Source organism: Hippopotamus amphibius, chromosome 9 (genome assembly GCF_030028045.1).
Source record: "Hippopotamus amphibius kiboko isolate mHipAmp2 chromosome 9, mHipAmp2.hap2, whole genome shotgun sequence".
NCBI classification, from domain to species: domain Eukaryota; kingdom Metazoa; phylum Chordata; class Mammalia; order Artiodactyla; family Hippopotamidae; genus Hippopotamus; species Hippopotamus amphibius.
This window is the reverse complement of record NC_080194.1, coordinates 139766168-139793459: the sequence shown is the minus strand read 5'-3', so window position 1 is coordinate 139793459 and position 27292 is coordinate 139766168. Positions and strand designations below refer to the sequence as shown.

General features: G+C 49.4%; 2 protein-coding genes across 11 annotated transcripts; both read right to left on the bottom strand.

The window, feature by feature from the left end:
- Positions 1-2590: 2590 nt before the first annotated feature.
- On the bottom strand, positions 2591-15580 carry INTS15 (integrator complex subunit 15). Its single transcript, XM_057695389.1, has 6 exons — positions 15115-15580; positions 14459-14680; positions 12304-12469; positions 7810-8334; positions 6978-7017; positions 2591-3411 (listed from the first exon to the last, which is right to left on the bottom strand). Exons 1-6 carry the CDS (start codon positions 15304-15306, stop codon positions 3210-3212), a joined length of 1347 nt encoding a protein of 448 aa, XP_057551372.1. The 5' UTR covers positions 15307-15580; the 3' UTR covers positions 2591-3209.
- Positions 15581-16772: 1192 nt separating this feature from the next.
- Positions 16773-26887, bottom strand: ZDHHC4 (zinc finger DHHC-type palmitoyltransferase 4). 10 transcript variants are annotated; one of them, XM_057750738.1, is made up of 8 exons: positions 26811-26887; positions 26163-26330; positions 25385-25508; positions 24335-24408; positions 23345-23523; positions 21970-22095; positions 20204-20448; positions 16773-17121 (listed from the first exon to the last, which is right to left on the bottom strand). In XM_057750738.1, the coding sequence occupies exons 2-8, from the start codon at positions 26219-26221 to the stop codon at positions 16831-16833; spliced, it is 1098 nt and encodes a 365-aa protein (XP_057606721.1). In that variant the 5' UTR covers positions 26222-26330; positions 26811-26887; the 3' UTR covers positions 16773-16830. The 10 variants fall into 10 exon arrangements, with proteins under 10 accessions (XP_057606721.1, XP_057606723.1, XP_057606720.1 ...); XM_057750740.1 differs by having other exon boundaries at positions 26163-26292; positions 26811-26862; XM_057750737.1 differs by lacking the exon at positions 26811-26887 and adding an exon at positions 26527-26797.
- Positions 26888-27292: the final 405 nt, after the last annotated feature.

Sequence of the window (27292 nt, the reverse complement as noted above, 5' to 3'; positions counted from 1 at the left end):
CACTTTGGCCCAAGCACCCAGGCCCAGTGACGACCACCTCTAGGTGTTCTCTAGCACAGAACCCAGTCCCTCCTGGGGTCTAATTCTGGAAGCTTCATCCCTTGACATCACCTGTCTGGTCCCTAGAGATGTCCACGTTTACAGCTCCTAGTTGGCCAGTCCTGTATTGATGCCTATTTGAGCTGTTTCTGGATTTTTCCTTGTTAAAAAAATACTGCACCCAGCATTTCCATATATATATGTGTGTGTGTGTGTGTGTGTGTGTGTATGTGTATACATATATCTTTCTCTTCAAGGGAATCAAAAACATATGTTCACAGAAAACCTTGCACACAAATGTTCACAGCAGCAATTTTCATAAGAGCCAAAGGGTTCAAATGTCCATCAACTAATAAACAGATAAACACAATGTGCTCCACCTACACAATGCAATATTGTTCGGCCATAAAAAGTAACCAAGAACTGACACTTCACGGCATGGATGACCCTTGGACACATTATGTTAACTGAAATAAGCCAGTCACAGAAGAACATATACTGTATGATTCCATTTATATGAAATGTCCAGAAAAGGCAAATCTAGAGACAGAAAGTAGACTAGTGGTTGCTAGGGGCTGGAAGGAGGGGGTTAGGGACTGGTTATGGGGGCAGGGATTTTTGGGGGGATGGTGAAATGTCCTGAGATGGTGGTGATAGTTGCACAACTCTGTAAATAAACTGAAAACCACTGAATTGCACCCTTTAAGTTAGTGAACTGGGTATGTGAATTATCTGACTATAAAACCATTACTTAAAAAACAAACAATACAGCCCTGAACACCCTTGAACATCTCTTTCTAGTATCGCTGGATCACAGGGTCATTGTATCTTCTAACTTCTCCAGAGCAGCTAAACTGACCGCCGCACCACAAATCATGATGTGATCCTTCTCTCCCCACCCCTTTAGTGACACTTCCTATTTGGCCGATCTGATGGATAAGTGAAAAAATGGCATCTCCCTTTAATTCATATTTCGCCGGTTACCAGCTTTAGAATCTTTTCGTATTTATTGGCCATTTGTATTTTTTCTTCTATGAATTTTCTGTTTATGTCCTTCACTCAGTTTTAAAATCGGAATGTCTTTGGATTAATGTATAGTTTTTTATACATTCTGTGTAGATATACTTTGTTTTATATGTTGCCTAATATTTTCTCATATATCAATTTTTAATGTAAAACACTTAGCAAGTGTCTGGCACATAATTACTTAGTGTAAAACACTTAGCAAGTGTCTGGCACATAATTACGTAACAGGAGGACCCTCATTTTTAATAGGCTGACTTAACTGCTCACATACTGCAGAAAAACACCACAAAGGAAGTCTGCGGCTCTAGTGGCTTTATTTTCTACCTCCCCCCCCACCTTTTTTTTTTTTTAAATTTTGGCAAAAACCACCTTGGGTCTAAGAGGAACCAAGACTATCTAGCCCTGGACACGGATGGTGACGACCACCTTCTGAGACGAAGCTAGGCTCAGGGAGCCTCTCTAACCAGGAAGCAGCGTGTGAGCTCCTTTTCCACCCTTTTCAGAAACACTTGGTACCAGAGTTGAACCGCAAGAACCAGCAAGTACTAATCTCCTTAGTTCTGTGGATGCATCATTCCCCCCCCCCAGGAGAGATGGAAGCAGAGACTTGACTTTGGTTCCTGCCCTGACATCAGCACATTCACACATAAACAGGAAACCCAGGGATAATGAAATCAAACTCAAAGAAAAGGTAACTTCCTCTCTACTCACGGCTCTCAAAAGCAATTTAAAAGCAGAGTCCTGATAGGCTTCACTTGCAGGCTGGTCCCTACACACCAGCTGGGGTGGTGGGAGCCTGGCTGAGCACTTCCGGGCCCACGGAAGACCACGAGCTCATATCCCTGAGAAAGCACCCGTGGTCACAGACCCTGGAGACCAAGTACAGCCCCCCTAGCAAAACTGCACTACCTTGAAGGATGCCTTAAACTCCAGACTTCAGATGTAAAAAAGACAGACAGACAGATACACACACACACACACACACACACACACACACACACACACACACACACACACACACACACACACACACACACACACACACACACACACACACAATCTGGTTTGGTCTGGTCTTCCAGGCACGGCCTTCAGCAACAGCAGGGTAAACAACCGCAAGGTTAAAATTCCACCCTCGAGTTAATCTTGGTCCTCAGTGCTCACTGTTTGCTGTAACCACCTCATTCCTCACGTTCAGCCCCAGGGAGCCCAGCGACGGGGTCACTGATTATCTTTCCTTCTCCCCAAACCAGTAAGTGAGAACGCAGAGCAGATACCTTCCAACCACATGCTGGAGAAAACTCCTGAGGCCTGAGTTTTGTTGCTGAGGGAAGAAAGGACTCGTAATCGAAGCAGACAGAGCCCAGGTGCACTGTACAGGGTGGGGGGTGTCTGTGGCGTTTCTGTCAAAAGGAGCGGCTAGAATTGTACCCAATCTTCTTATCAGGATTGCTGCAGACTGCGGAGGACACCTCCGAGGCTCATGGCTACTAAGTTTTTAAAATACAATCCATAAAGTCTATGAAATTGTTTAGAAAAAATTTTATTCGAACATACGAAAGGAAAATTTAGAGACCCCAATAAAACAGAGAAGTTCATTCCCCTGGTAATGGGGGCCATGCTCACAGGTTTCCCTGACGGGTACCAAGTGCTGGGTGCGAGCTTGCGATGCCAGCGGTTCAGCCTTGCGCTCCCAGAGCTGCAGGAGTGCCTGTGTTCCTGGCGGGGACACAGCCCGTCCACAAGGAGGGAAGCCAGACAGACGGACTCACAAATGCTGCTCCTCCATCCGTGCTCCGACAGCACAGGCTCAGGGCGTGTGTCTGCAATGACACCCCAGCCACAGGCTCACAGCCCTGGCAGCTTTTAAAGATGCCCGCATCGCTCCACAGGGGGCTGGACATTTCATTTCATCGATCCCATCTGGACTTTTACGAGTGTGACAGGTAGGAGGCCCCTGGACAGTGACGTCGCAGAACTTCGGCACCGACCTGGTTCTGTGGTTCTGCAGTTCTGCAGCGAAGACGGGCCGCCCAGCTGCCCCCCCGAGGCCTCTCCTACGGGTCGGCTGCCCTTTCCCGGAAAGGCTTCCTCCAACCATGCGCAGAAGGCACGGTGCCGCTCGATGGTTCGCGGGGGCCGGCCTAGCGGATGGGCCTGAACGGGAAGGTCATGCCTGAGATGAAGGTGTGCCCAGGGTGCGTGGGCAGGGCGGGGTGGGCAGCCGGGTGGGCTGGCACAGCCCCGTAGCCCAGCGGGGGCGTGTGGATGTGAGGGTAGAAGCCAGGAGGGAGCGCTGCGTGGGGCGCCTGCTGCACGGGGCCCGAGATCACCAGCTGGAGCAGGCTGCAAACAAAAGGAGAAGGGTCAGGACCTGCTGGTGCCAACGGCCACGTCCACTGGACATGTGGCACTGTGGAGGGAATGGGGGTTGGCCGCCGTGGTAGCCCTTGCTCCCACGCCAGGGACAGGCACTGGGTTTCCAGTCAGGGAAAACTGTGTGCCCAGGGGAATGGAGGGGGACTCACGGCTAGGGAGCAGTAGGAGGGGGTGGCCTGGAGGCAGCAGGATGTATTCAGAGACTGGGGCCCGGAGAGGGGAGGGGCCCCCATGGGGAAAGCCAGGATCCTGCGGGCAACGATGGGGAGGGAGGGGCCTGCGATTCACAGAAGCTCCGGATGCAGCCTCAGCCTCTGTGGCTCGGGGACAGGTCGAAGTTTGTTTCAACCTCAACTGCCCACATGCGTGGGGGCTGTGACTCGGGAGCCACAGCAAGAAGGACAGACGGCCACGCTTCTCCCAGTCACTCCTAATGACCGAGTCCTAACTGAATTCCAATAAAGCCACATGGAAGGTGGCCTTTCACATGATCCAACATCCAGAGTCTTCGGAGATGGCCCAGGCCTGGACCCAGCCCTCACCCACTTTCAGGGCCCCCTCCCACTCCACTTCCACCCCCAGGAGCCTTAGTCCTCCCCTCCCCAACCTCCCTCCACCCTGGTCTGTGCTCTCCTCTGTGGTTCAGGACATCAACAGCCTCCGCCTCCAGGAAGTCCTCCTCCCTCCTGAATTCAATGTCACCTCCAATGCTGGTCCCTTCTGAAACTCCTTGAAGAGTTTCCTCTCATCACTCTCATCCTTTCTAATGCCACCATCTCTTCCCAGCACCATCAGCAGTGTGTCCTAACTTTCTCACTACCTCTAGCTTGTCCGGACTAAGCCTGAAACAACCAACTCCCCGGGTTACACCCCTTCAGGACAGAGGCCTCCTCCCCAGCCCTACCCTCCCCCTGCTCCCCTGGCCTCTGCGTTCTGCTCTCCCAGCCTCACCCAGGGCTGTGGCTCCGGCTGGGTCCTGTGTCTTGCGTGTCTATACTGTCCCTCCACATCACCAAATCCCGCCTGCCAGGTCCCGTTCACGGCCACCACTTGCCCCTCAGCTTCCCTGTCCCACGAGGCCGCCGTATCTTCCCTGCAAGGCCCAGCGAAAGCCCACCTGCCAGGCCACTCCACCCTTGGGTAGACTGACTACTCGGCTACTTCCTGGAGCTCTGAGATGGGGGTGCGGGGGGCTAAGTCTGGCAGAGTGACCTTCACCCCCAGGTACAAAGTCTGGTTCCATGGGCTCCCAGGAGGGGCTCAGGCTCTAAACCCAGGCGTGGAGAAAGCTGGTGCCTTTTAGTGGCTTGAAGCTCTCCTGACTCCCTTTTCAGTTACTACATTTTAAAAAGTCTGGGTGAGAAATTCTACTGAAATCAGCAAACAAATAAGTCTGAGGGAGTACTGCGGAGGCAAAACGCAGGTCACATGTTTGTTTGAACCTGCACCCCCCGCCAGAGAGAGAAGGGCTTCAGGAAGTTTCCGGTCTAGTCTGGAAGACAATGAACACAGAAGGAACAATTGGCAACAAAGATGTGTGGGCCATTCCTTCCCCACGGCAGTGCCAGGCTGCCAGGCTGCCCCTGGGGCCTGGGGCCCAGGGCTGTGTCAGGAGCAGCAGTCACAGGCCTCGGGGTTTGGGGGGGGTCCCCGAGGGGCTGTTAGAAGTTCCAGAAGATTCCCATGGGGACCCCTAGTTATAACACTAAGATGATAAAGGATTTATACTTTCACTATCTTAATGCCCTGAAAACATTCAACATTAAATAAAAGCTGTGCACAAAGAAGGGAAAGATTACAAAGGGATGAGTGCAAGGAGGGGAAGAAGTCCTGCTTGTACTAACGATGTCCTCAGACGCAAAGGACTTTCTTGGAGGAAAGGAGGGAAGAAAGGAAAGAAGGGAGGGAGGGAGGCAAAAGAACACAGCGTGGGCTCCTGAGGGCGAGGTGGCCTCTGGACAAGCTGTCCATCCTGCTGTTGTAATATCTCAAGGAGGTCCACTCTGTTCCTCCAGGAACCCCTGTTTAACCACCCAGACGCCTGTCCGGAGCCACCTGCCCCTCAGAGCCCAACGGCGAGCCTGGCCCTCCGGCCGCAGCTCCTCTGCTGTCAGCCCGGGAAGTAGCATCCAGCCAAACTTTTGGCCTCAAATAAAGCCTGTGCTCAACGCGCCACACCCGCCCCCACTTCCGGGCTGGGCATGGCTTGGTGGGTCAGGCCCCGGGTGGCTGGGAGCACACACGGTGCAGTGGGGCCTGGTGGACTCGCTCACCCTCGGTCCACACTGCCCGCCAGCGCCAGCCCTGGAGCCCCACTATCCACATAAAAAACCACCGTGACCCGCGAAGAAAGACCCCAGCTGCTTTCACTCTTGTACACCCTGCCCACGTGCACACAGCAGTGAGCACGGCGTTCTGCCTTCAACCATGAACACCGCCTCACACGCTCTCACCACAATGACTGTTTTTAGTGGACATGTAATTCCACCCTTCTGATGTATCACTACTAACTAACCAAGTACCCCTCTGCTACGGGACGGTCGGGCTGCTTCCGGCTTTCTTTGCTACTGATGACACTGCCTTGCCTGTGAGCATCAGTGAAACCAACTCAGTAAGAGAAACTCCTCAAGTCACAGCAGCAGCGACAGCAGCTGACACTTCCTAGGTACTTACTAGGTATCATTCGAAGTGCTTTCTGTGTTTTTACTATTAATCCTCACAAAAATCCTGTGACAGGGAGCAGGTGGGGGAGCAGGGGGACATGAGGCCGGCACTATTATTTTCTCGATATCATAGAGAAAACAGAGGTAGTGGGAACTTGCCCAAAGTCAGACAGACAGGAAGTAGCAGGGCTGGAATTCTTACCAGAAGCTGTGTGACCACACGGTTCCTGCTTTTCACCACTATTACCGCTGCTTCCCCCCAAATTAGGACAATAACCAGCATTTATGGAGAGATTCCCGTGTGTGGTGGACACTCTGCAAACATCAACCTTGTTTAAACCTCACTACAACCCCGTGAGGCAAGTGAATTACGGCCCACGTTTTATAAGGGGGGAAACAGAGGCTCAGAGACGCCCTGACGTCACAGCAAACCACAGGCAGAACCATGCTCAGAACCCAGCCTGTGCTGCCCGAGACCAAGGCGCTGGCCTGACACGCTGCGCCCAGGGCTCTGTCTCTGCAGTCTTTCCCTAAGGGCTGTGCGATGACATCACCAACGCTGCACGTGTGCCAACATCACCATGACACACGCACGCTGCTTGGCCGGGCAGTAAGGGAGTTTGCTCCCAGCAGGATGGCCATTTTCCCCACCTCTTTGATGGACGCCCTGCTTGGGCTTCCGCTCCTGTGGGTTACGCTACCACATCCATCCCCCACTTACCGTCAGGTCCCGGGGGGCCCCTTATACACAGAAGCTCTAGACCCTGCAGACCAGCTCTCGCTAGGGAAGCCCTGCCTTGCACCCTCCACCTCAGCCCACGCCCCCCCCCCCCGCTTTGGCCCAGCTGGAAATCTTGGGAGGGCACTTACTTATTATGGGGCAGCCTGGAGCACAAGGTTCTCAGGTCATCTGAAATTAAGGAGACACAGAATTAAGGAACAGCCTAGTGACAACAAGGAGAGAAGGTCACTGATGTTCGAGGACACCAGCGAGACAGTTAACAGTGCCTCCTACTCATCTTCCTAGCAACACTTAGAAGCTGGGGTCTCTTTTTCTTCAATTTTTGCCTTAACACACTAGGCCTCCAATAGAAGACATCACTTAGGAAAGGGGGCAGCTCTAGTGGCAATTTGTCAGATGGCTGGGAGAGGGCCCAGAGACAGCCTGAGGCTAAGAGCAAGATAAAAGGGAAACCCATCACCAGGGAGCACACGTGGGCCACAGGCACCCTCTGTGAGCCAGCATCAAAAAGCAAACACAAGCATGCCGCCAGCACCAGACCACTCTCCCGGGCGAGTCTCAGCCCTGAAACACAGGAGAATTAAGGCGCCCTCTGAACAGGTGATGGAAATGGTTCCTGCATTTAAACAGGTATGTTTCATTGTATGTAAATTATGCCCCAATAGAAAAGAACTGCAGAAAAAGAAAAGATTCCCTAAGAGCAAGGATATTAAGCCATTATTATCCAGGCTCTGGAGGTGTCCCCAGGCCTGAGCAAACAGCCAGGAGACATGCAGGTGTCACGGTCGCAGGGTTCCACCTGGGCGCGTCCTGTGACTTCCGCCCTCCTCCCCTGCGTTCACGAAGAGGCAAGAAGTCCTAAAAGAAGTGGAAAACAGTCCTTGCCCAGGAGTCCCTGTTTTCTTTCTGATGGGTGGTGGTGTGCCCAACCCAGGGAGGCCCGGTCAGGCAACCACCCACCTCTCGTGCACAGCAGGGCTCCGGAGGCCATGGCCACCTGCAGAGCCTGTGCCAGCCGGTCCAGGGAGAGCTCGGTCTCCTGGGAGGCATTGAGGGGGTTCAGCTCATTCACCAAGCTGTTGATCTCCTCCACCAGCGGGACCATGTGCTCAAACAGGATGAGCCCCAGGCGGCCGTACAGGTTCTTCTCGGTCAAGTGCACCTGCAGCATCATGAGGACCTGCAGGACGCTGAGGTGGAGCTTTGAGTACAAGAGGTGGGCATCTCTGTCCACCCCCCCCGAGTCCTTGGTGACTTTGGCAGTGACGTGGCCGTTGGATAAGGGGGGCTTCTTCTTCCTTTTATACGCCAGAGGCGCCTTCACACACCAGCAGATCAATCCCCTGAGCGGAGTGAGCTCTAAAAATCCTAGTGGGAGGTTGGCTGCGATTGGAGCATTTAAAAAAGTGATGAGAATCAGCCTCGGGTCCTCAGAAATCCAGCTGACAATCATCTCAAGCAAGTCCAACGGTGGGATGAGGTCGTCTGCAAAACAAAGACCCCTTAAGTCAGAAGGGTCTTTGGCCCCAGGAACAGGAGGAGACGGGGAAGACGGACCTCCAAGCTCCCAGTACTCGTCACCCGACATCCAGACTGTGCACCTTTGTCCTCTCCTACCCTCTGTCTCCTCTCCTGGAACATCCCCTCCGAGAGGGCTGGGCTCTCACCCTACTCAGTGCTCCAGCCCCGGTGCTGGGGCAGCCTGGCCACGGTCGGGCTCAAGAAATATGTTAAACCAACAACGCCCTACAACCGCATTATGCCTGTGACCCTATGTGTCAATTTAAATAAAAGTGCACTACCTGTGTCCAAAACCACCATCACGCTTCACCCCTTCGCTGTGACCAGGTTTTGTCCCTGTGTTTGGTGGCCTCCGAGTAGCACAGTGACAGCTATGATGGCCTGCAGGGAGCAGCTCCAGCTGCCAGGAGCCATCCCACCCCCGAACCTGGAGCCTCTGTCTAAGCCGGGCCTGGCACATTCTATGGCAAGACAAGGAAAGGTAATTACAAAAACAAGTGTTGACGTTTATTCCGAGTGTACGACGTGGCAAATGCCAGTCTCAGTCCTAAAACAGATGAACTCACTTAATCCTCAAACATCCCATTATCACATAAAGGGTGAGGAAACTGAGGCACAGAGATGTTCACTCATTTCCTCCAGACTCATTAAAACTACGTGGTGGGCCCAGACCTGACCTCTTAAGCACAGCGCCCACCCTGGGGTCAGCGCATACTGCCCTTAGGCTGTCCGTGTGCACAGGAGCGGGTCCCCAGCCTCCTGTCTCTGGGGCTGTGCACCCCTCAGCTCACGAAAAAGCTGAGGATGATGGAGCCATTTCCAGGCTGCTGAGGTTCAGAGCCAAACGTGAGAAGGGTGAGTGGGGGCAGAGTGAGCCCGTGTTGGTGTAAGGTCCCCAGTTGCTCTTTCTCAGGTGACACCGGCCTTTCCCCTGAGACTGTCTACTGTTCGGGGGCTAAGCCACTCCCGTCCCTTCTGCTGTGAAATGACAGTGACAGGAGATGGCAGTTGTTGTCTATGACCTTTACTTGGCAAAATAAACTATGGTGACCCTGTGTCCGGCCCCTTGACTCCCCGAGATGTTTCTATCTGGGAAATGCCAGTCTCAGGCCCACTCCTCCAGCATCCCTGCCCCACACATGTCTAAGCTGGAGCATCTCTGGAGCCTGAAGGCAGCATGTGCACATGTGCTGTGTACACATGTGCTCTGTGGGTACACATGAGTGTGTGTACTTGAGTGAATAATCGCCACAACCATCCTACATGGAGACCCAAGTTCTCTGCACCAGTTGGGCAAGAGGGGTTCTGTTTGGTTAGGTTAGCTCCTTCCATTTGGTGGTTTTGAAGGCACAGACACCCCAGGAAGGCTCTTTTGTTACCTGAAGCACCAAGAGCAATGGCAAATCACCCTGTTGCCAGTGGACTCCAGGCCTGCCCTCTCGGCCCCCACCGCGTAGCTGGTGACTTCCGGATCACCAGACTCATCCAACTGTACATATAAATATGCAGCTTTCTGCATGTCAATCATACCTCGACAGAGTGGTTTAAACAAGAAAAAAGACTGACATATCAGACTGGCAAACTGACTTAAGAGAAGAATACCACGTCTCATGTCCATCCCAGAATGTGTGTGGTATTTTCTGAACATTATTTCCTTCTCCATATGTTAATTAATCCATTCCCAACATTAAGGCCAATTTCTGTCCTTACTGCCCTGGAATGACCGATGACTTGAAAGGGCAACTATGATGCCGTAAACTAGGTTTAGTTAAATCTTCCCTACGGGCCTGAATACTGTTGCCAGCTATTAAGGGCTCTTGAGAAGCCTCTGAGGACCCACTCCAGCAGCGGGGTGCCCACGAGCCGTCACCCATCCCTGTGGCACGCGGCAACAAAGGCAAAGTATGCAATTACACACGAGTGTGATATGCACTTGAACATGCACGTTAGGTCCACGTGAACTTCCTCAAGAAAACTAAAAAGCTAACAGCAAGGAAAAGAGTTACAAATAAAAGGAGAATCAAATGTAATCAGGGTGCTGGCAAGAGACCAACGCTGGACGGAACAAAAGTGGGAAATGTTGCTGAAGGCTTTCGAGCTGCTGGGTTGGCTACCAGAGCAGGAGGAGAACAAGGCTACCTGTCAGCCCTCTGAGCTGAAGGCAGAGGAGGAGGAACCTGAACTAGAACAGTGGGCTTTGGGTATGGCTCTGCAGAGAAAGCTGTTCACCAGGGCGAGGCCTGTAACTTCCCCATGTGGAAAGTGAGGGCCATGGCCCCAGCCAGGGACTGCTCGGGCTGTGGGGGGTCATGCAGGCACACAGACATAGAAGGACTCAGTGCTCGTCAACCATGTTCCTTGGAACCCACCCCTGAGGCAGGAAAGTGGGCAGCAGAGCCCAATGGGTGGGGTCTGAGACCCCTGTCCCAATTCAAGCAGAGCTGGTCAATTTCTCTCGGTTTTCTTTTCTGTGAGTCTGCGTAAAACCACCTGACTAGAGGGCTCTGCTGCTGGACAGGGACGAGGGATGTGGGCTTCTTCCAGCCGAAGTCAAATGCCATCTAATGATCTCCCTGAGGCCCTCTCCTGGCCCCTTGCTGAGGAAGTCTCAGAACATTACCCACAGCCCAACAGAAGACACATCAGGGCCTGGGTGATATTGTTGCCACAAATGTTTAACTTGAACCTATCATAAGGAAATAGACAAATCTAACTTGAGGGATACTTTGCATAACAGGCCTGAACGCTTAAAAAATGTCAATGTCAGGACTCCCCTGGTGGCGCAGTGGTTAAGAATCCACCTGCCAATGCAGGGGACATGGGTTCGAGCCCTGGTCCGGGAAGATCCCACATGCCTCTTGGAGCAACTAAGCCCACACACCACAACTACTGAACCCGTGCTCTAGAGCCCGTGAGCCACAACTATTGACCCCATGTGCCACAACTACTGCAGCCCACGCACCTAGAGCCTGTGCTCTGCAACAAGAGAAGCCATCGCATTGAGAAGCCCGTGCACCATAAAGAGTAGCCCCAGTCACCACAACTAGAGAAAGCCCGCACACAGCAACCAAAACCCAGTGCAGCCAATAAATAAATTAATTACTTAAAAAAAAACACATCAGTGTCACAGAAATTTTTTTAAATGCTGGGAACTGTTTTAAAAGGACCAAAGTGACATGACAACTGTGTGTGAGCCTTGAATGGATCCCGAATTCTCCTGGCCTCTCAGAAGGGGGGAGGTAAGGCTATAAAAGACGTTACTGAGACAATTAAGGAATCTGAACAAACTCTCATCTCTTGTATGAGATGAGAGTATCCTGTCGGTAGTTAATTTCTTAGATGCGATGATATTATACTTGCCTAAGGAAATGTTCTTGTTCTTAGATACACATTTAAGTACTTGGTACGTGACACTGGCAGCAATAGTTGCCAATAGTTCTCAATAACTCAAGAAAAAATATCCGTGAGTGTGTTGTGGAGAGGGTGAGAGAAAGAGCTGAAGGAAAGGAGAAAGAGTACATATGGCAAATGTTAATAACTGGTGAATCTTGGTGACAGGTATATAAAGGTTTGTTATATTACTCTCGCAACTTTCTGAAGTTTTGAAATTTTTCAGAATAAAAAGCAAGGACTAAAAAAGCAAGTCATGTCTGGGGAGAAAGCCACATCTCTCCCGGACACCAGACCCTTGCTTTTTAGCTGTCTGCCACTTGGACCATTCTGAGTCAGGCAAATGGGACTCACTAAGGAAAGTTCTCTGTTAGGAAATTCCAGAGGTCCAGGTGGCCCTTCCCTTTAGCTTTCAGCCTGAAATAAACACACACTTCAGAGGAAAAAAAAAGACCAAAGCATTCGCTGGCTGGGTATTCAGTGCAAATACAACTGGCAATGAGCCGAAGCCTCTTGAAGGGCAGCAACCTGTTGAAAGTTTACCTGACGACAGGTCATACAGCACAGTGACGGAAGTGATGAACTGGCAGCAGAAGCGAGGGCTGGCACTGAATATCTGCTTCAGCGTCTGAACGGATCCCGGCACCAGACAGCAGTAGTCGTCCACGAGGGCCCTGGCTAACCGTACGCAGTAGACTGCAGGCGTCCGCTGGAAAGAAGCCATAGTCCACGTAACTACAGGTGTCGTGAGCCGGGAGATGAGCAACTACGTGCATATGGTGAAGATCAGAACCGGCAGAACCCCTTCCAAGAGGGGAAAAGATGTTAACAGCTCACTTTGAAGCAGGGCTTGGCGAACAAAAGCCCACAGACCAAATCTGTTCTGCCACCTGTTTTTGTAAATAAAGTTTTATTGAAACACAGCCCTGCTCATGTGTCTGCCTATTGTCTCAGGCTGTTCCTGCACTAAAGGGCACAGCTGAATAGGGGTGACAGAGAACATATGACCCAAGGGACTTCCCTGGTGGTCCAGTGGCCCGGGTTCGATTCTGGTCAAGGAACTAGATTCCACATGTTGCAACTAAAGATCCCATGTGCTATAGCTAAGACCCGGAGCAGCCAAATAAATAAATAAATATTTTTAAAAAAAGAGAGAGATCACATGACCCAAAAAGCCTAAAATGTTTACTATCTTGTCCTTTACATTAAAGGCCTGCTAACCTTTGCTTTGAAGTTTACTTGTGCAAAATCATTCCTGACTTCAACTGAGGAAACAACAATTTTTGTAACCCTACAGGTGAAATTCCAAAGGTAAAAATTAACAGTTGCTACCACTTTGCTGTGATTTAGGAGAGTCTGACTTAAAGCAGTACTTTCTCAATTCCTCTTACAATCCTCTCCTGTTACGGCTTCTGTTAATACTTCTGAATCCTATATCACCCCCCTCCCATCTTTTTCCTTCTCACTCAGATGCCACTCTGCAGCCACATTTAACAGCTGCTCAGGATGCTACAGTTCCAGGGCTGCAACACAGCCTACAGGGCAACCTGCAAGGAGGCATCAGGCCAGACTGTTCATTCAGGCCCCAAACCAGCCATCCCTACCTTTCCTCTGGAGGAAGCTGCAGCCCTACACCCCAGTGAGGCAAACCCTGTCCCAAGCCACAGGACTGTTTCCTGCTGTTAACATGTGATTTCACTTGGCCAAAATGCCAGCACAACAGCACCACGAGAGATAAACAGAAAATTTTATGATGAATTTCAAGATGCTGAACCTGACTTCACCAGGTTGTCAACAGACAGAGATAATCTTGACATTAAATACAACACACAGGATCAGTTCGGGTGCCCCAGAAATCAGAATGGTGACAATTAAGGGACAGATTCCCTTGAGATTTACCTGTGTATTACAAAGAACAATATCTATTTTTACTAGCCAAATTTTAAAGATAAGACCACAGGAAAAACACCTACATAAATTGGAAAAAACCCAATTGATGTCAATCCTGAGGAATGAAGCAGGTTTGAGAAACTGAATGCAGTCAATTCCGTCAGCTTAGCGGAGGACCATGTTAATCAAAAGCTTGAGTTAATAGTTACTCTGAGTGGATTATGAATTTTTCAACAACTCTGAATAACAAAAAACCAAAACAAAACAGATCTTCCAAAAAACTATCTAACACGGAACCTACTATAAAAATACTTTTTTATTCTTGGATATTTAAAAACACTCTAGAAGGCTCCTGTGTCCATATCCATTAGAAGAGCCGTCAGCTTTGAAATGGCACCCTGGAAAACTCACATGCTTACTGATCTAACTGGATAAAAAAATAAGTAAACACTGTCACAGTCTGACACATAATGATCTTTTAAAAAACACAATCCAATCTTTGAGACTACACGGATAGCTGTTTTCAAAACCCTACCTTATTGTTTTCAACTAAGAAAAATAACTTTTCACTTGTTCTGAAGATGGAGCCCTTGGTTTTCTAAATCATTTACCAGTACTCACTATGGTTCTCTCAAGAATGGTGATCACTTGTATATATAGGTATAGGGTATACATAGGTATAGGTTATCAGTGACACCAAGGAGACAACACGTGGAAAAGAGCTCTCTAGAAACCCAAGGAAATTAAATTCCCGACACTAAACACCTCTTCAGAGACTCTCCGGAGAAGGCTACCTCTAGAGACGTACCTGGAGCCAGGAGGCTGCGCACTCCAACACTGGGATTCGACACACAGCCACTGCCATGGAGACCAGCTTTCCCAACAAGCTTATCCGGCTGTCATCGGCTTTGTTCCCTTGGGGGCTGAAAAGGGATGAGAAAATAATCTGCCGGACGGAGTCCTTGGTTTGCTCCTGGAAATAATTGCACATGATTTCAAGAAGCTGGAGCTCCTGAAGTGAATTCAATCTCTGTAAAACAAATCCAGGAGAAGCGATGAGAAATTCAGCCTGTTCATTTCACACAGTGAGAAAACAGATTATACCCTGTTCTCCTTCGGGGAACTTTTCACCTCCCTAAAGCTGGGATCCCACCGAACAGAACTTTACTGTTAATCTCGGGAAATGTCATTCTACGTCATTATGCATCACCCTGGGGGGCTCAGGGCGACCTACAGCGGTTTGAGATTCTCGGTAACAGGCCTGTAAAGTCTCCTCCTCTAACACCATTGAGACACGGTTGTCACAGGCCCGCAAAACGGGCATTCTGGCTGCTGCTAAAGGATCAAGGCCAAGGGCGAGGACAGAGCCCGCGATCGGAAGGGGGTCAGCGGTCCGGCCGATGCCTGTCACCGAGAAGCCGGAGGTCCCTTATCGGGGGCGCGGCAGCCGGCCGCCCGGCGCACCTTGGGCTGTGCGCCGCGCTCTTTGGGCACCTGGAACACGAACTCCTCCAGCAGCTCCACGGGGCCCTTGTCCACGATGGGCAGTGGCGCGCTCTGCAGCTGGCTGCTGAAGTAGATGTCCAAGTGATACAGCACCTCCTTGGCGGCGCTGAGCGCGTCGCGGCGCAGCAGCGAGTGGCGGATGTCGCTCATGGTGCGGCCGCGGCGCCGGGACTTCCGCCCGGGGCCCCTCGGACGCGCCCGCCGCGGCCGAGACAAAGAGGCCGCGACCCGGCCTCCACCCGCCAACCCCGCGCCTGGGCCGCGGCGGCCGCCCGCCCCCGCCACCCGCTCGGGCCCGCTCAGGGGGCCGCCGCCGCCGCCGCTGGCGGCCAGCGGGCGCCCCAAGTGCGCGACTGCGGCGCCGCCAAGAGCCCTGGGAACCGGCCGCCGCGGAGCCGAACGGCGGCGGAGGCCGAGCGCGGCGACGGCGGCCAGCAGGGGCCAAACGGAGAGGTGGCGAGGGCCCGCCCCCGGGAGGGCGCCCCCTGGCGGCTCGGCCCGCGGGCGCGGAAGTGCCCCGCCCCCGGCCCCTCCCCTGGACCCGGGCCCCTCCCAGGGACCCAGGCCCCGCCCCTGGACCCAGGCCCCTCCCCTGGACCCGGGCCCATCGACCGCCGGGCGGGTGGGGAGCGGCGGAGCCGGGTGCTGCACCCACCGGCGCACGCTCTCTGGGTCTGGTGCGCGCCCCCCACCTCGCCTCCGCAAGCCCCGCCCGGACCTCCCGTCGCTTTCCTCACGCGGCGCTCGCAGCCTGTGCGTGACTTCACCGCGCTTTCGGGATAGGCTGTGGCGCGGCGCCCCGGGTCAGGCCTCCGCCACTCGCTTTAAGGGCGAAATCTAGCCGGCACTCGCGGGGCCGCAGTGCCAAATTGCAGGGCCCTGCCCCCACCCCAGAGTCCCTATTCCCCCGCCCCTCCAAAGCGGCCCGGCCTAGCCTGGCCGCCGCAGGAATCAGGTATCCTGCTCCTGACCCCTAAGGGCTGACATCCTAAAAACCCTCCGCGCTTTCTATATGAATCCCTTTACCTGCATTCACCTCTGCAGTGAGGGAATTGGGGGCTTCGCTTGGGATTTTACAAACAGGGCAGAAACGACTTGAACGTGGCCACAAGAGGGCAGCGCAGGGCAGGCAAGAGGCCCCGGGAAGGCGCGTTCTGTGCGAGGCCCATTCCGGCCTCAGGGTGCGCCTCCGTGAGGGTGCTGGGGTGGCTAAGGAGAAGAAAAACAGCCAAGGCTTTTCCCTGGGAAGGATGGAAAGGACATCAAAGAGGGTGCAGCCAGAACTCCAAGTCACGGAGACCCTCCTGCCCGGCAGGGGACACAGCCATAAGGCCCCTCCTGTCCAGGAGCCTAGTGGGAGACCAAGGTCAACCGGAACCTCTGAGAAATCACTTTGAGTCCCTTGGCACCAGGACTTCAGAGATGCTCTGTCCAGCCAGCTGAGTGAACAGAGGATTAGCAAGGGTGCTCCAGGGTGTGTTAGCATGGCACCTGGCAAGGATTAGGCACTCAGCAAACACTAGTTTTCCTCTCCCCTCCTTAGCCACTGAAAGCCAATTCATAAACACAGCAGAAACCACAAAAGAATAAATAACTCAACCAATGCTTAGAAAGTATCTATATGTATAAATAAATGTATACTATATTTAAAAGGCAGTAACACTCCTCCCATTCTTATTTCTTCTTTCTCTCATAATGTGCAGCAGCAGGTAGAAATATCTCGCGAAGGTTGCTCCAAAGCCCACGGGAGTGAATGTTCCAGTAAACATGGGGCTCTGCTGATGGGGGCCGGGCCACGTGGGGGCAATGCTGGCACCAGGCTCGGTCACCTCTGTACCACTCGTTAGTGGTCTGGTTGGTGGCGGCCAGGTACAGACAGAAGCACAGGTAGCTCCCCAGGAGGAAGCTCAGCACCACGACAAAGCCCAACAGGAAGACGATCCTGGGGAAGGTCAGGAACAGGTACTGCGGGTGAAGAAGAAGCAGCACATTAGGCAGCTAGGCTGTGTCACAAGTCAGGGTCAGCACCCACTGGCCATGGTCATGTCCACACACGGGTCAGAGCAGCTTCCCCAGCTCCCCCATCTCCGTACACATCTGACCCAGTGAACACAAATCAGAACCAAAAACAGCACGGACAAACAGCCCAAGAAGAATTTCATACGGGATAAATGCAGTGTGTGCATTGAAGGAAAAGGGGAAGGACACTCAGGAGACGATGCCAGTTAGCTATTCAGAAAAGAAACAGAAATGAATGTTGATCTTAGTTAACGCATCAGCATAAAGTCCAAATGGACAGAAGAGATCAATCTCTCTCTGAAAACAATAAGGCCACAGAAATACAGGTACAAGGGTAGTCACTGTAGCATTGATTTTAACAGCCCCTCTTCCCAAAAGAAACAAGTTAAATGTCCATCCAGGAAGAAGAGTAAAACTCAGGAGCCTTTATATTAGGTCAATGTCTATGTACTAATTAGGAAAAGATGTTGGAAGGCATATGGGTCGTCATTCTGTTATTCTTTTAACTTTTCAGTATGATTATAAATTTACATAATTGGGAAGAAACTCAAGAATAAAAGCTACTCAAGGTTAAAACAATGAGGTATCGTGACATACCTATCGGAACTTCTGAAATGAAAATCAGTGGTAATGAGAATGCTGGCAAAGGTGCAGGGAAACCAGTTTCTCCCCCATCACTGGTGAGAATGTAGGAAGGTACAACCACTCGGGAAAACAGTGTGGTCCTCCTCTTCAAAACCTAAAATGGACTTACCATACAACCCAACAATCACACTGAAGACTTATTTTCACACAGCAGTTTATAAACAAATGTTCGTAGCAGCCTCATTAGTAATAGTCAAAAACTGGAAATTACCCAAATGTTATTCAAATGGTAACTGATTAAACAAACTGTGGTCCATCCACACCATGGAAAACTATATGGCAGTAAGAAGGAATGAACTACTGACACATGCAACCTACTAGGATGAATCTCAAGGAAACTGCGCAGAGTGAAAAAAACCAATCACCAAATGCTATTGTAGGATTCCGCGTATGTAACAATCATGAAATAACGTAATAACAGAGACAGAGAACAGATAGGTGATGGCTGGGCATTAGGGATGTGGGGAGGAGGATGTGGGTATCAGGGGTAACACAGGGAATCTGTGGTGATAGACAGAAGAGCATCTTGATTGTGGTGGTGGTTATGCAAAGCTACACATGGGACAAACTGCACAGGGCTATACACACAACACAAATGAACACATATATAACTGGCAAAATCTGAATCAGCTTCATGGATTGTGCCAATGTCAATTTCTTGCTTTTGTGCTATGGTTGCATAAGGATTCTGGCCTGGGGAAAGGAGCTTAGGGGTGCACAGTATTCCTGTAACCTCCTGGAAATCTACCATTATTTTGAAATAAGAGTTTAAAAAAAAAAAGATGCAGGCTTTAGGACTATGTGTATATTTTATCATATTAAGACAATATCCTTCAATTCCAATTTTCTAAGTGCTTTAATTATAACGGGTATTGAATTTTTTGACAGGCTTTTCAGCACCTAGAGAAATAATCATATCGTTGTTCCTTATACTTAATAATGCTGTATAAGATACTAATCAGTTTCCCAATACTGAACCAACGTTGCATTCATGGAATACATCCCACTTGCTCATTTTATTTTCTTTGAAACAAAAGGAAAAAAACACTCAAGGAGAATTGGACAGTTACCTAAAAAAAGACTGCTCATAAGCCATTTCCCATAAATGAAACAGAAATCTTTTAGCAATCAAATGGGTCTTTAAAGAATGGCTTCAACTTTTACATTATGGTAAATTAATTTCTGACAAGGTGCCAAAACAATTCAATGGGCAAAGAGCAGTCTTTTCAATAAATGATGCTGGGACAATTGGATATCCACAAACTAAAGAATAAAGTCGGAACCCTACTGAACACAATATGTAAAAATTAACTCAAAATGATCAAAGACCTAAATGTAAAAGCTAAAATTATAAAATACTTTGAAGAATATTTAAGTGTAAATCTTCGTGACCTTGGATCGAGCAATGATTTCTTAGCTATGATACTACAACAAAATCAAAAAAAGAAAAAAAATCAAAATTTAAAACTTCTGTGTTTCAAAGAATACTATCAAAAAAATGAAAAGACAGCCAACAGAATGGGAGAAGATATTTGCACATCATGTATCTGATAAGGGTCAAGTGTCCAAAATATAAAAAGAACTCCTGCAGCACAAAAATAAGACAACCCAGTTAAAAAATGAGCTGCTGCGTCTCTGAATCGTCTTCTCCAAAGAAGATATATTATTGGCCAATAAGGACATGAAAAGATGCTCAACATCATTAGTCATTAGGGTAAACGCAAATCAAACCACAGTAAGGCATCACTTCATACCCGTTATACGGCTGTAATCAAAAAAAATACAATGACAAGTATTGTTCATGTGGAGAAATCAGAACCTTCACAGATTGCTGGTGGGGATGTAAATGATGCAAATGTTTTGGAAATCAGTCTGGTGGTTCCTCAAGGGATTACAATGGAATGTTACTTAGCCATAAGAACGAATGGAGCACTGATTCATGCCACAACATGAATGAGCTTTGAACATATTATGCTAAGTGAAAGAAACCAGCACAAAAGGCTACATATTGTACGAGTCCATTTATGTGAAATGACCAGAAAAGGCGAATCCATAAAGACAAGGAAACTGGTGGCTGCCAGAGTCTGGGGAAAAATGGAATGGGGAGTGACTGCTAATAGATAAGAGTTTCTTTTTGGGATAAAGAGATGTTTTGAAATTAGATCGTGGTGATGGTTACATGACTCTGTGAATACATTAAAACCTCGGAATTGTATACTTTAAAAGGGCAAATTTTATGGTGTGTGAATTATCTGTCAATTTAAAAAAAGTATATATCAATTCTTTAAAAAGGAATGCCTTCATGTTTTGACTGAGAAAACAAATGTCCTTTTTCCAATTTTGAAACCTGAAGTCAGAAACATACAGCCTATAGAATAATTACCTGAATAAGAAAGACAGTGTCAACAACCTGCAAGTGTCCAAGGTCATCGACGTAAGTCTCAAGGTACAAGTCTGACATCATCACCAGCTGGACCAGAAACACAGTGCTCACCACGGCCATGGTGGCAGCCGAAACCGTCAACATCAAGAGGTAGAGGAGGAAGTACCTGGTGTTCCAGGCCCCAATGCAGTTGTTCACCCACACACAGTGATGGTCAAAGCGGTGCACACACCGGTTACACACACCTGCACAGAAACGGGGGAGCCACAACCCTGTGTTGATCCTTGTAATGACACCATGCACATCTACCGAGAGTTTCACACACTGACACTGGCAGTTTGAGCAGCTGCTGTCACCAAGCTTTCAGGACCGCAGTATCCAATACAGTAGCCAAAACAGTAACCCGTGTGTGGGTTCTGAGCACGTGAAACGTGGCTACGAGAGAAACTTGAAAGACTACTTTGTTGATACTGATAAAGTCACAGCTGTTTTCCAAGTATGCACTGCTCCTTTGCGAGCAACATGAATAACGCTGAGATGACAAAATACTTAGTGAACTTACTTAACTTGGACAGACGTATAATTTTAAAGTTGATGCTTTTGCTTTAATATCAAATCAATTCTTCTGATAAAGATGAACCATTATGTCAATGTAGATACGGATATTAAAGGAAAATGATGTTTTGGTACTGATTCAGTCACTGAAAAACTTTTCTAAGAATGTCAAGCATAGCTTGGGTATGTGAATCAGCTCTTCCAACTATAAATTTTATGAAATTTAAATACAGATCAAGAATTTCCAATAAAAATTAGTGTCTACTGATTGAGATGTATTGTAAATGTAAAAAACACACTGAATTTCAAAGAATCAGTATGAAAAGAGAATATTAAAAATCAGTGAATGATATTTCTATACTGATTATGTGTTAAAATGGTATTTTAGATAGATTAAGTGAAACATATAATTAAAATTAATTTTGCCAACTGTTTTTTACTTTTGCAACACGGCTACTAGAAAATTTAAAATCACATATGTGGGACTTCCCTGGTGGTCCAGTGGTTAAGAATCTGCCTTCCAAAGTAGGGGATGCAGGATCGATTCCTGGTCGGGGAACTAATATCCCACACTCCGAGGGGCAACTAAGCCCACGTGCTGCAACTACTGAGGCCGCGTGCTCTAGAGCCTGCACACACCACAGCTAGAAGGCCCGTGTGCCACGATTACTGAGCCCACATGCTCTGGAGCCTGCCTGCCACGACTGGGGAAGCCCACACGCCACAATGAAGAGCCCACGTACTGCAACTAAGACCCAACAAAGCCACATACAGACATACATACATACATAAATTTTTTAAAAAATAAATAAATAAAATGAAATAAAATCACCTCTGTGGCTCACACTGTACTTTTGTTGGACAGCACTAATCTAGACTCTTGGCCACTCCCCAGAAGAGGCGGCCTTGCCAGGACTGAAGTCTGCAGACACAGCGTCGCACAGACTCATCTCTCCAGCAGCAAGCCTGCCACATGGCAAAGGAAGGGCTGTTCTGCCCAGAGCTGAGGGTTGCCCACTCTACAGAACACAAGACCTCGCCTCTGGGCACCCCAAAGAAACCACTACCTAACTATCCTCTGCCAGCAGAGGCTGCCTTATGTCTGGGGGTAAAACAGCCCTGCTTCCACATTTATGTAACATTCCCGTACAGACAAAGCCCACTTGTCTGTTATGCGAGGGCAGAGCTGGAGAGGCCAGAGCCAGACTTACTGCAGTGCTTGGATCGTGCTGGTTTCCTTAAATCACAAGTAGAACACCTCATGTTTTTTGGGAACATCACTTCATCAAATTCATAAACTTGAAGAAACAGTAATTCATTTGCTTTTGTTATGGTACCTCAAAAAAAGGAAGGACAAGTGTCAGTTTCGAGCAATACAGTTCATGCAATCTGTCCTAGCAAAGCACAACTAAAACTCCTATATTTAATATTCTGAGTAATTTATTTTTTAAATTAACAGCTTTATTGAGATATAGCTCATAAACCCACTTCACCTGTTTAAAGTCTACCATTCAATGGTTTTTATAGTCACAGAGTTGTACAACCACCACCCAAAAAGAAATCCTTCAGCAGTCATTCTCCATTTCTCTCCAATCCCACAGTCCCCGGCAACCACTCATCTATTTTCTGTCTCTATGGATTTGCCTTTTTTGGATCTTCATATAAATGGAATCATACAACATGTGGTCTTTTGTACCTGGCTTCTTTCACTGAGCATCATGTTTTCAAGGTTCATCCATGTTATAGGATGTATAAGTGCTTCATTCCTTCTTAAGGCTGAATAACATTCCAACGAATAGGTACATCACATTTAATTTATCTATTCATTAATTAATGGACCTTTGGTCCTTCAAGGATAGAAAAGGTTAAAATGGATGGGGGAAAAAGGTACCAAGCAAGTATATATCAAAAAATAGTGTAGGGGCTTCCTAAATGGTGCAGTGGTTAAGAATCCGCCTGCCAATGCAGGGGACACGGGTTCGATCCCTGCTCCAGGAAGATCCCACATGCCGTGGAGCAACTAAGCCCGTGTGCCACAACTGTTGAGCCCGTGTGCTGCAACTACTGAAGCCCACGTGCCTAGAGCCCGTGCTCCACAAGAGAAGCCACCACAATGAGGAGCCCACGCACCACAATGAAGAATAGCCCCCACTCACCGCAACTAGAGAAAGCCCATGTGCGGCAATGAAGACCCAACACAATAAAAAAATAAATCCAATAAAAAAATAAATTTATTAAAAAAAAAAAAAAGAACACATGGATCATTTACAGAAACTGACTACTGGGCCATTATTGCCTGGGCATAATGCAAAAAGCAATAGCAATTTTAAAAGAAACAGTATCATACAGACTGCAAGCTCTGTATATAACACACTTAAGTGATAGTATTTAAATAGTTCTACACCATCTGTGGGACAAAGAAGAAAAAAGTAAACTTAGAAAACACTCCTAATTGAAACATCATGCAAACCCCACCTATCAAATTTTCTGCAAAGCCCTTGGAGGGATTACTACTTGCTTGTACCACCATCAGTAAGACAGACAGTTGAGCTGTCACCATCTCCTACACTAAGATCCTCAACTTACCAGGGTTAGTTACACAACTTAGGGTGAAAAAAACCAGGTTTATGATCAGCAGCGGATAAGGCAGAAAAAGGTAATACAAGGAGAACTCCAGCTCTTGACAGAGGCCAAATACTTCCCAGGTGTATTCAGTATAAACCATCCCTTGCAAGATGAGATGCAGGATCACGAAGGTGTAGTTTCTGAAAGGAAACAGGTACGTGACTTGTTCACAGGGGCTTCTCTGTGAAAAACTCATACCACACTACAGAAGGTGAACCAAGGGACGGCCACTTCCTTTGCAGCTGAGACAACAGTAAGAATTATATTACAAATCATGTGAAACATTTCTCCTAGTGCCTACCACATAGGAAGTACGCAACGAACATTATCTATCATTATCATCACTTGTGTTGGGAATTGAGGTCTCAGTATATATTTCTTTTTATAGAAATGCTTGTCAATACTTTCCCATTCTTTAAATATTTCTACTTAAAATTACATATGTCAAAACCCCAGAGATACGACTTCCCTGGTAGCCCAGTGGTTAAGAATCCACCTGTGAATGCAGGGGACATGGGTTTGATCCCTGGTCTCGGAAGATCCCACATGCCACAGAGCAACTAAGCCCATGTGCCACAACTACTGAGCCTGAGCTCTAGAGCCCACGTGCCATAACTACTGAAGTCTGTGTGCCTAGAGCCCATGCCCTGCAACAAGAGAAGCCACTGCAGTGAGAAGCCCACGCACTGCAACTAGAGAAAGCCCATGCGCAGCAACCAAGACCCAACGCAGCCAATAAATAAATAAATAAATAAATTTGTTCAAACAAACAAACAACCCAGAGATAAAAGGTAGATTATCTGTGAGTGGAGCTTCTAAACTCAGGACTCTGGACCCCTCCAGCATCCCTCCCTGTACCACGCTGCAAACAGGGAACCTCTTAAAGCTAGAGGGCAGCAACAATTAACAATCGAAACAGAAAAGAATACTTAAACTCTGAACTATAAATACCGTGTATGAAAGAGGTAATGAAGGAATCTTATCGTGGCTCTCCGAAGGCATTCTGGAATCAGATATGAAAATATCTGAAACAAAAGGAAAAAGAAAGGTTCAGTTTCATTTCTCATTCTCCCCACTCCTAAACACATTAGGTGCTTCACTTTCAGCCAGCAATACTGGTGACAGTAAGGACTGTTTCTGCATGTGAGCAGAGAAGAGATTTAAGTGAGAATAAAGAAGAGGGCTTCCCTCTGCTGGCCTTCCTCTGATGTCAACCCCTTCATTTCCATCCTGACCCCAAACAAGGTGCTAAGTCGGGGTCTTCAGGCAAAAGGAGGTGAGCAGAGGGGCTGGATCAGGTAATGCTAATGTGACCTGCTAATGTAACCTTTCCCTGCCTTGGGTTCAATCCTAGGTTCCAGAGTCCCTTCCAGATAGCGGGGCATTAGCCCAGGGCCCCCCTTAGGCCAACCCCTTCCCAAGGCTGGAGGAGTGTGGGCAGCCCGATGTTCAGCTTTCTGCTCACACAATCCCCAGTTTCACCCAAAAGGCCCCTCCAGGCAGACACTGCTCACACCCATGCCCAATTACAGGCATCAACTCCAGAGAAAAACAGCCAACCTTGAACATGCTACCTTCTCCTAAATCATCATCAAAAGATTACTTTCAACAGCAACAAAAACAAAAAGCGACTTTCGAATATTCCACAAGTGCCAGAAGTGAAAGAACTAGTGAACAAACGAATAAAAAACGGCACCTCTTTTTGTTCCAACAGAAAACTGGTGAGCCTTTTACACTGGTGGTATTCAAGATCCAGCAGTCTCAGTGCTCTTAAAAGGGCACTGTCCTTCAATCCTGGAAGACACACCTGGGGTGTGTGCACACAGAAAGGGCCGTGTGAGAACACACAGCCTGCAAGCCAAGGAGAGGCCTCAGGAGAAGCCAGACTTGCCAACACCTTCATCTTGCACTTTTAGCCTCCAGAACTGTGAGGAAGTAAACTTCTGCTGTTTGAAAAAAAAAAAAAAAAAAGATCCAGCAGTCTCCCAACGTTACTGTTACCTGTGCTCCTCTTCTGACCAAGCCTTTCAAGCGAGCGGTTTTCAAGCAGATGCAGATGGTAATACCACCAATCAGCACAAAAGCCAGGTAGAACAAGAAGAGGACCAGAAAGTCCATCCTGGGGCTACAAACGAACAGAAAGAGAGTGACTACTACTGGGGGATGTAGTCCAACGCATATTTGTGGACATCAATTCCCTAAGTGGCTCCCCAAACAGAATTCTTCAGCCTTCAAGCACAAACTGCCTCTCAGTGGGGTTTCCCACCTGGCCACCCTTCAAGAGCTTCCTCATCAAACCACTGTGGTCTGCCCTGTGGCATCTCCTGCCTGCACATCCCAAAATAAGTGCGGAAGAATATGCAAAATGCATCTGCCTTCCCTCTCACAGCGGTAAATCAGTCTTTTACTCCCCTGAATATCCACAATGACATGGATATGAATGTACCCAAGAGAATCTGCTGACAATGCTATGGGAACAAGCACCCACCAGAGGCAGTCAGGGGCCCCCAGCCAGGATCAGGCATGGGGTCCTACGAAAGTCTCCCCAGAACACTGACCACAAAAATCAGGGATCACCCGGGGGGACGAGCGTGAACGGACGAGCGTCAACACACAGGCCTGTATTAAGAAACTGGAAATGGTTACTTTTGGCCTTGGCAGATATGATTCTGGGAGGAACTTCCAACTATGATAACCAAACTAGAAACTTTTCATCAAATATGATATAGGAAACGAAGAGCAGCAAGTCTCACGAGCTGATTCAGGGTCCCCAGCCTACATATTTCCTTTGTTTGGATTGCTTTCGGCCGGCAGCTCTGGCATCCCTCCTCGGAACATTCATGGAGAATTCAAACGGCATCCCCTCCTGTACAGCGGCGTGCGCCTGGCACCACAGGTGGCATCCAAAGCTGCAGGAGACATGGTTCCTCTAGGAGGCTGGATCTGGCTGCAGAGACATCAATTCAGCACTCACACAGCATGACAGGCTAGGAGTCAGGGGCGGAATACACCGTGGAAAAAAATCTGGAAGTCAGGGGATGCTGAGGCCCCACCGGGTGAACGGGGTTGTAAGATTTCGAGAGAAGAAGCTAACTGGGAAGAAATAACCCCGGAGCCTTGGACCTCGGTGTTTATCCCTATACCTGAGGAGCCCACGCTGGGGACCCGACAGAAGAGCATCCCAGAGGCCACTCTCCGTCCGAAGATCCCAGAGGGTGGACCTGGCCTGCGCTTTCCACCGGAGCCGAAACCGGGGTGGGGGGCGGGGTGCAGAAAGATCAGAGGGGACACCGAGGGCGTCTGGGCGCCGGACGGGGTGGAGGTGCGGCTACAGCCCCACACACAAAGTGGAAGGGCTGGCCAGCCAGGGAGACGAAAGGCCCTGTGCGAGCCCGGGTGCCTAATCGCCCAGCGGTGGCTGACTTACCACTGGAATCCGCAAAGCGCCAGCCGCACCGGGCCGGCGCCTCCAGGGCGCGTCCCCGGACTTCCGGCGGACCCGTGACGTCATCACGTGGCGCTGGCGGCCAGGTCGGCTTCCGGCGGAAGTGCGTGCGGGGGGGTGCGCCGCTCGCGGGCTGCGGGCTGCGTACCGTGTCGCCTCCCGCCGTGTTTCCCACAGACTGTGTGGTCAAGTATGAGGGCCGGGAGGTGCACCTCTCGAGAGCTGTTGCCAGAAATCTCACAGAAAGCCTGTCCCAGGCCTGGTGCGGGCGAGGACGTCCGGGTTGTGAAGCCGAGCGAGCCGCCCACCGGCCTGGGTAGAGGCCGGTCAGGGCCCGGCTCCCAGCCGAGCAGGGGCGGCCCAGGGCGGGCACACCCGGGGGCTCCCACACAGTGTCTTCGTGGTGAACCATGTTCGCTTTACTGTCTGCCGGTCACACCGTTGGGACCTGTCCGCACCGTTCC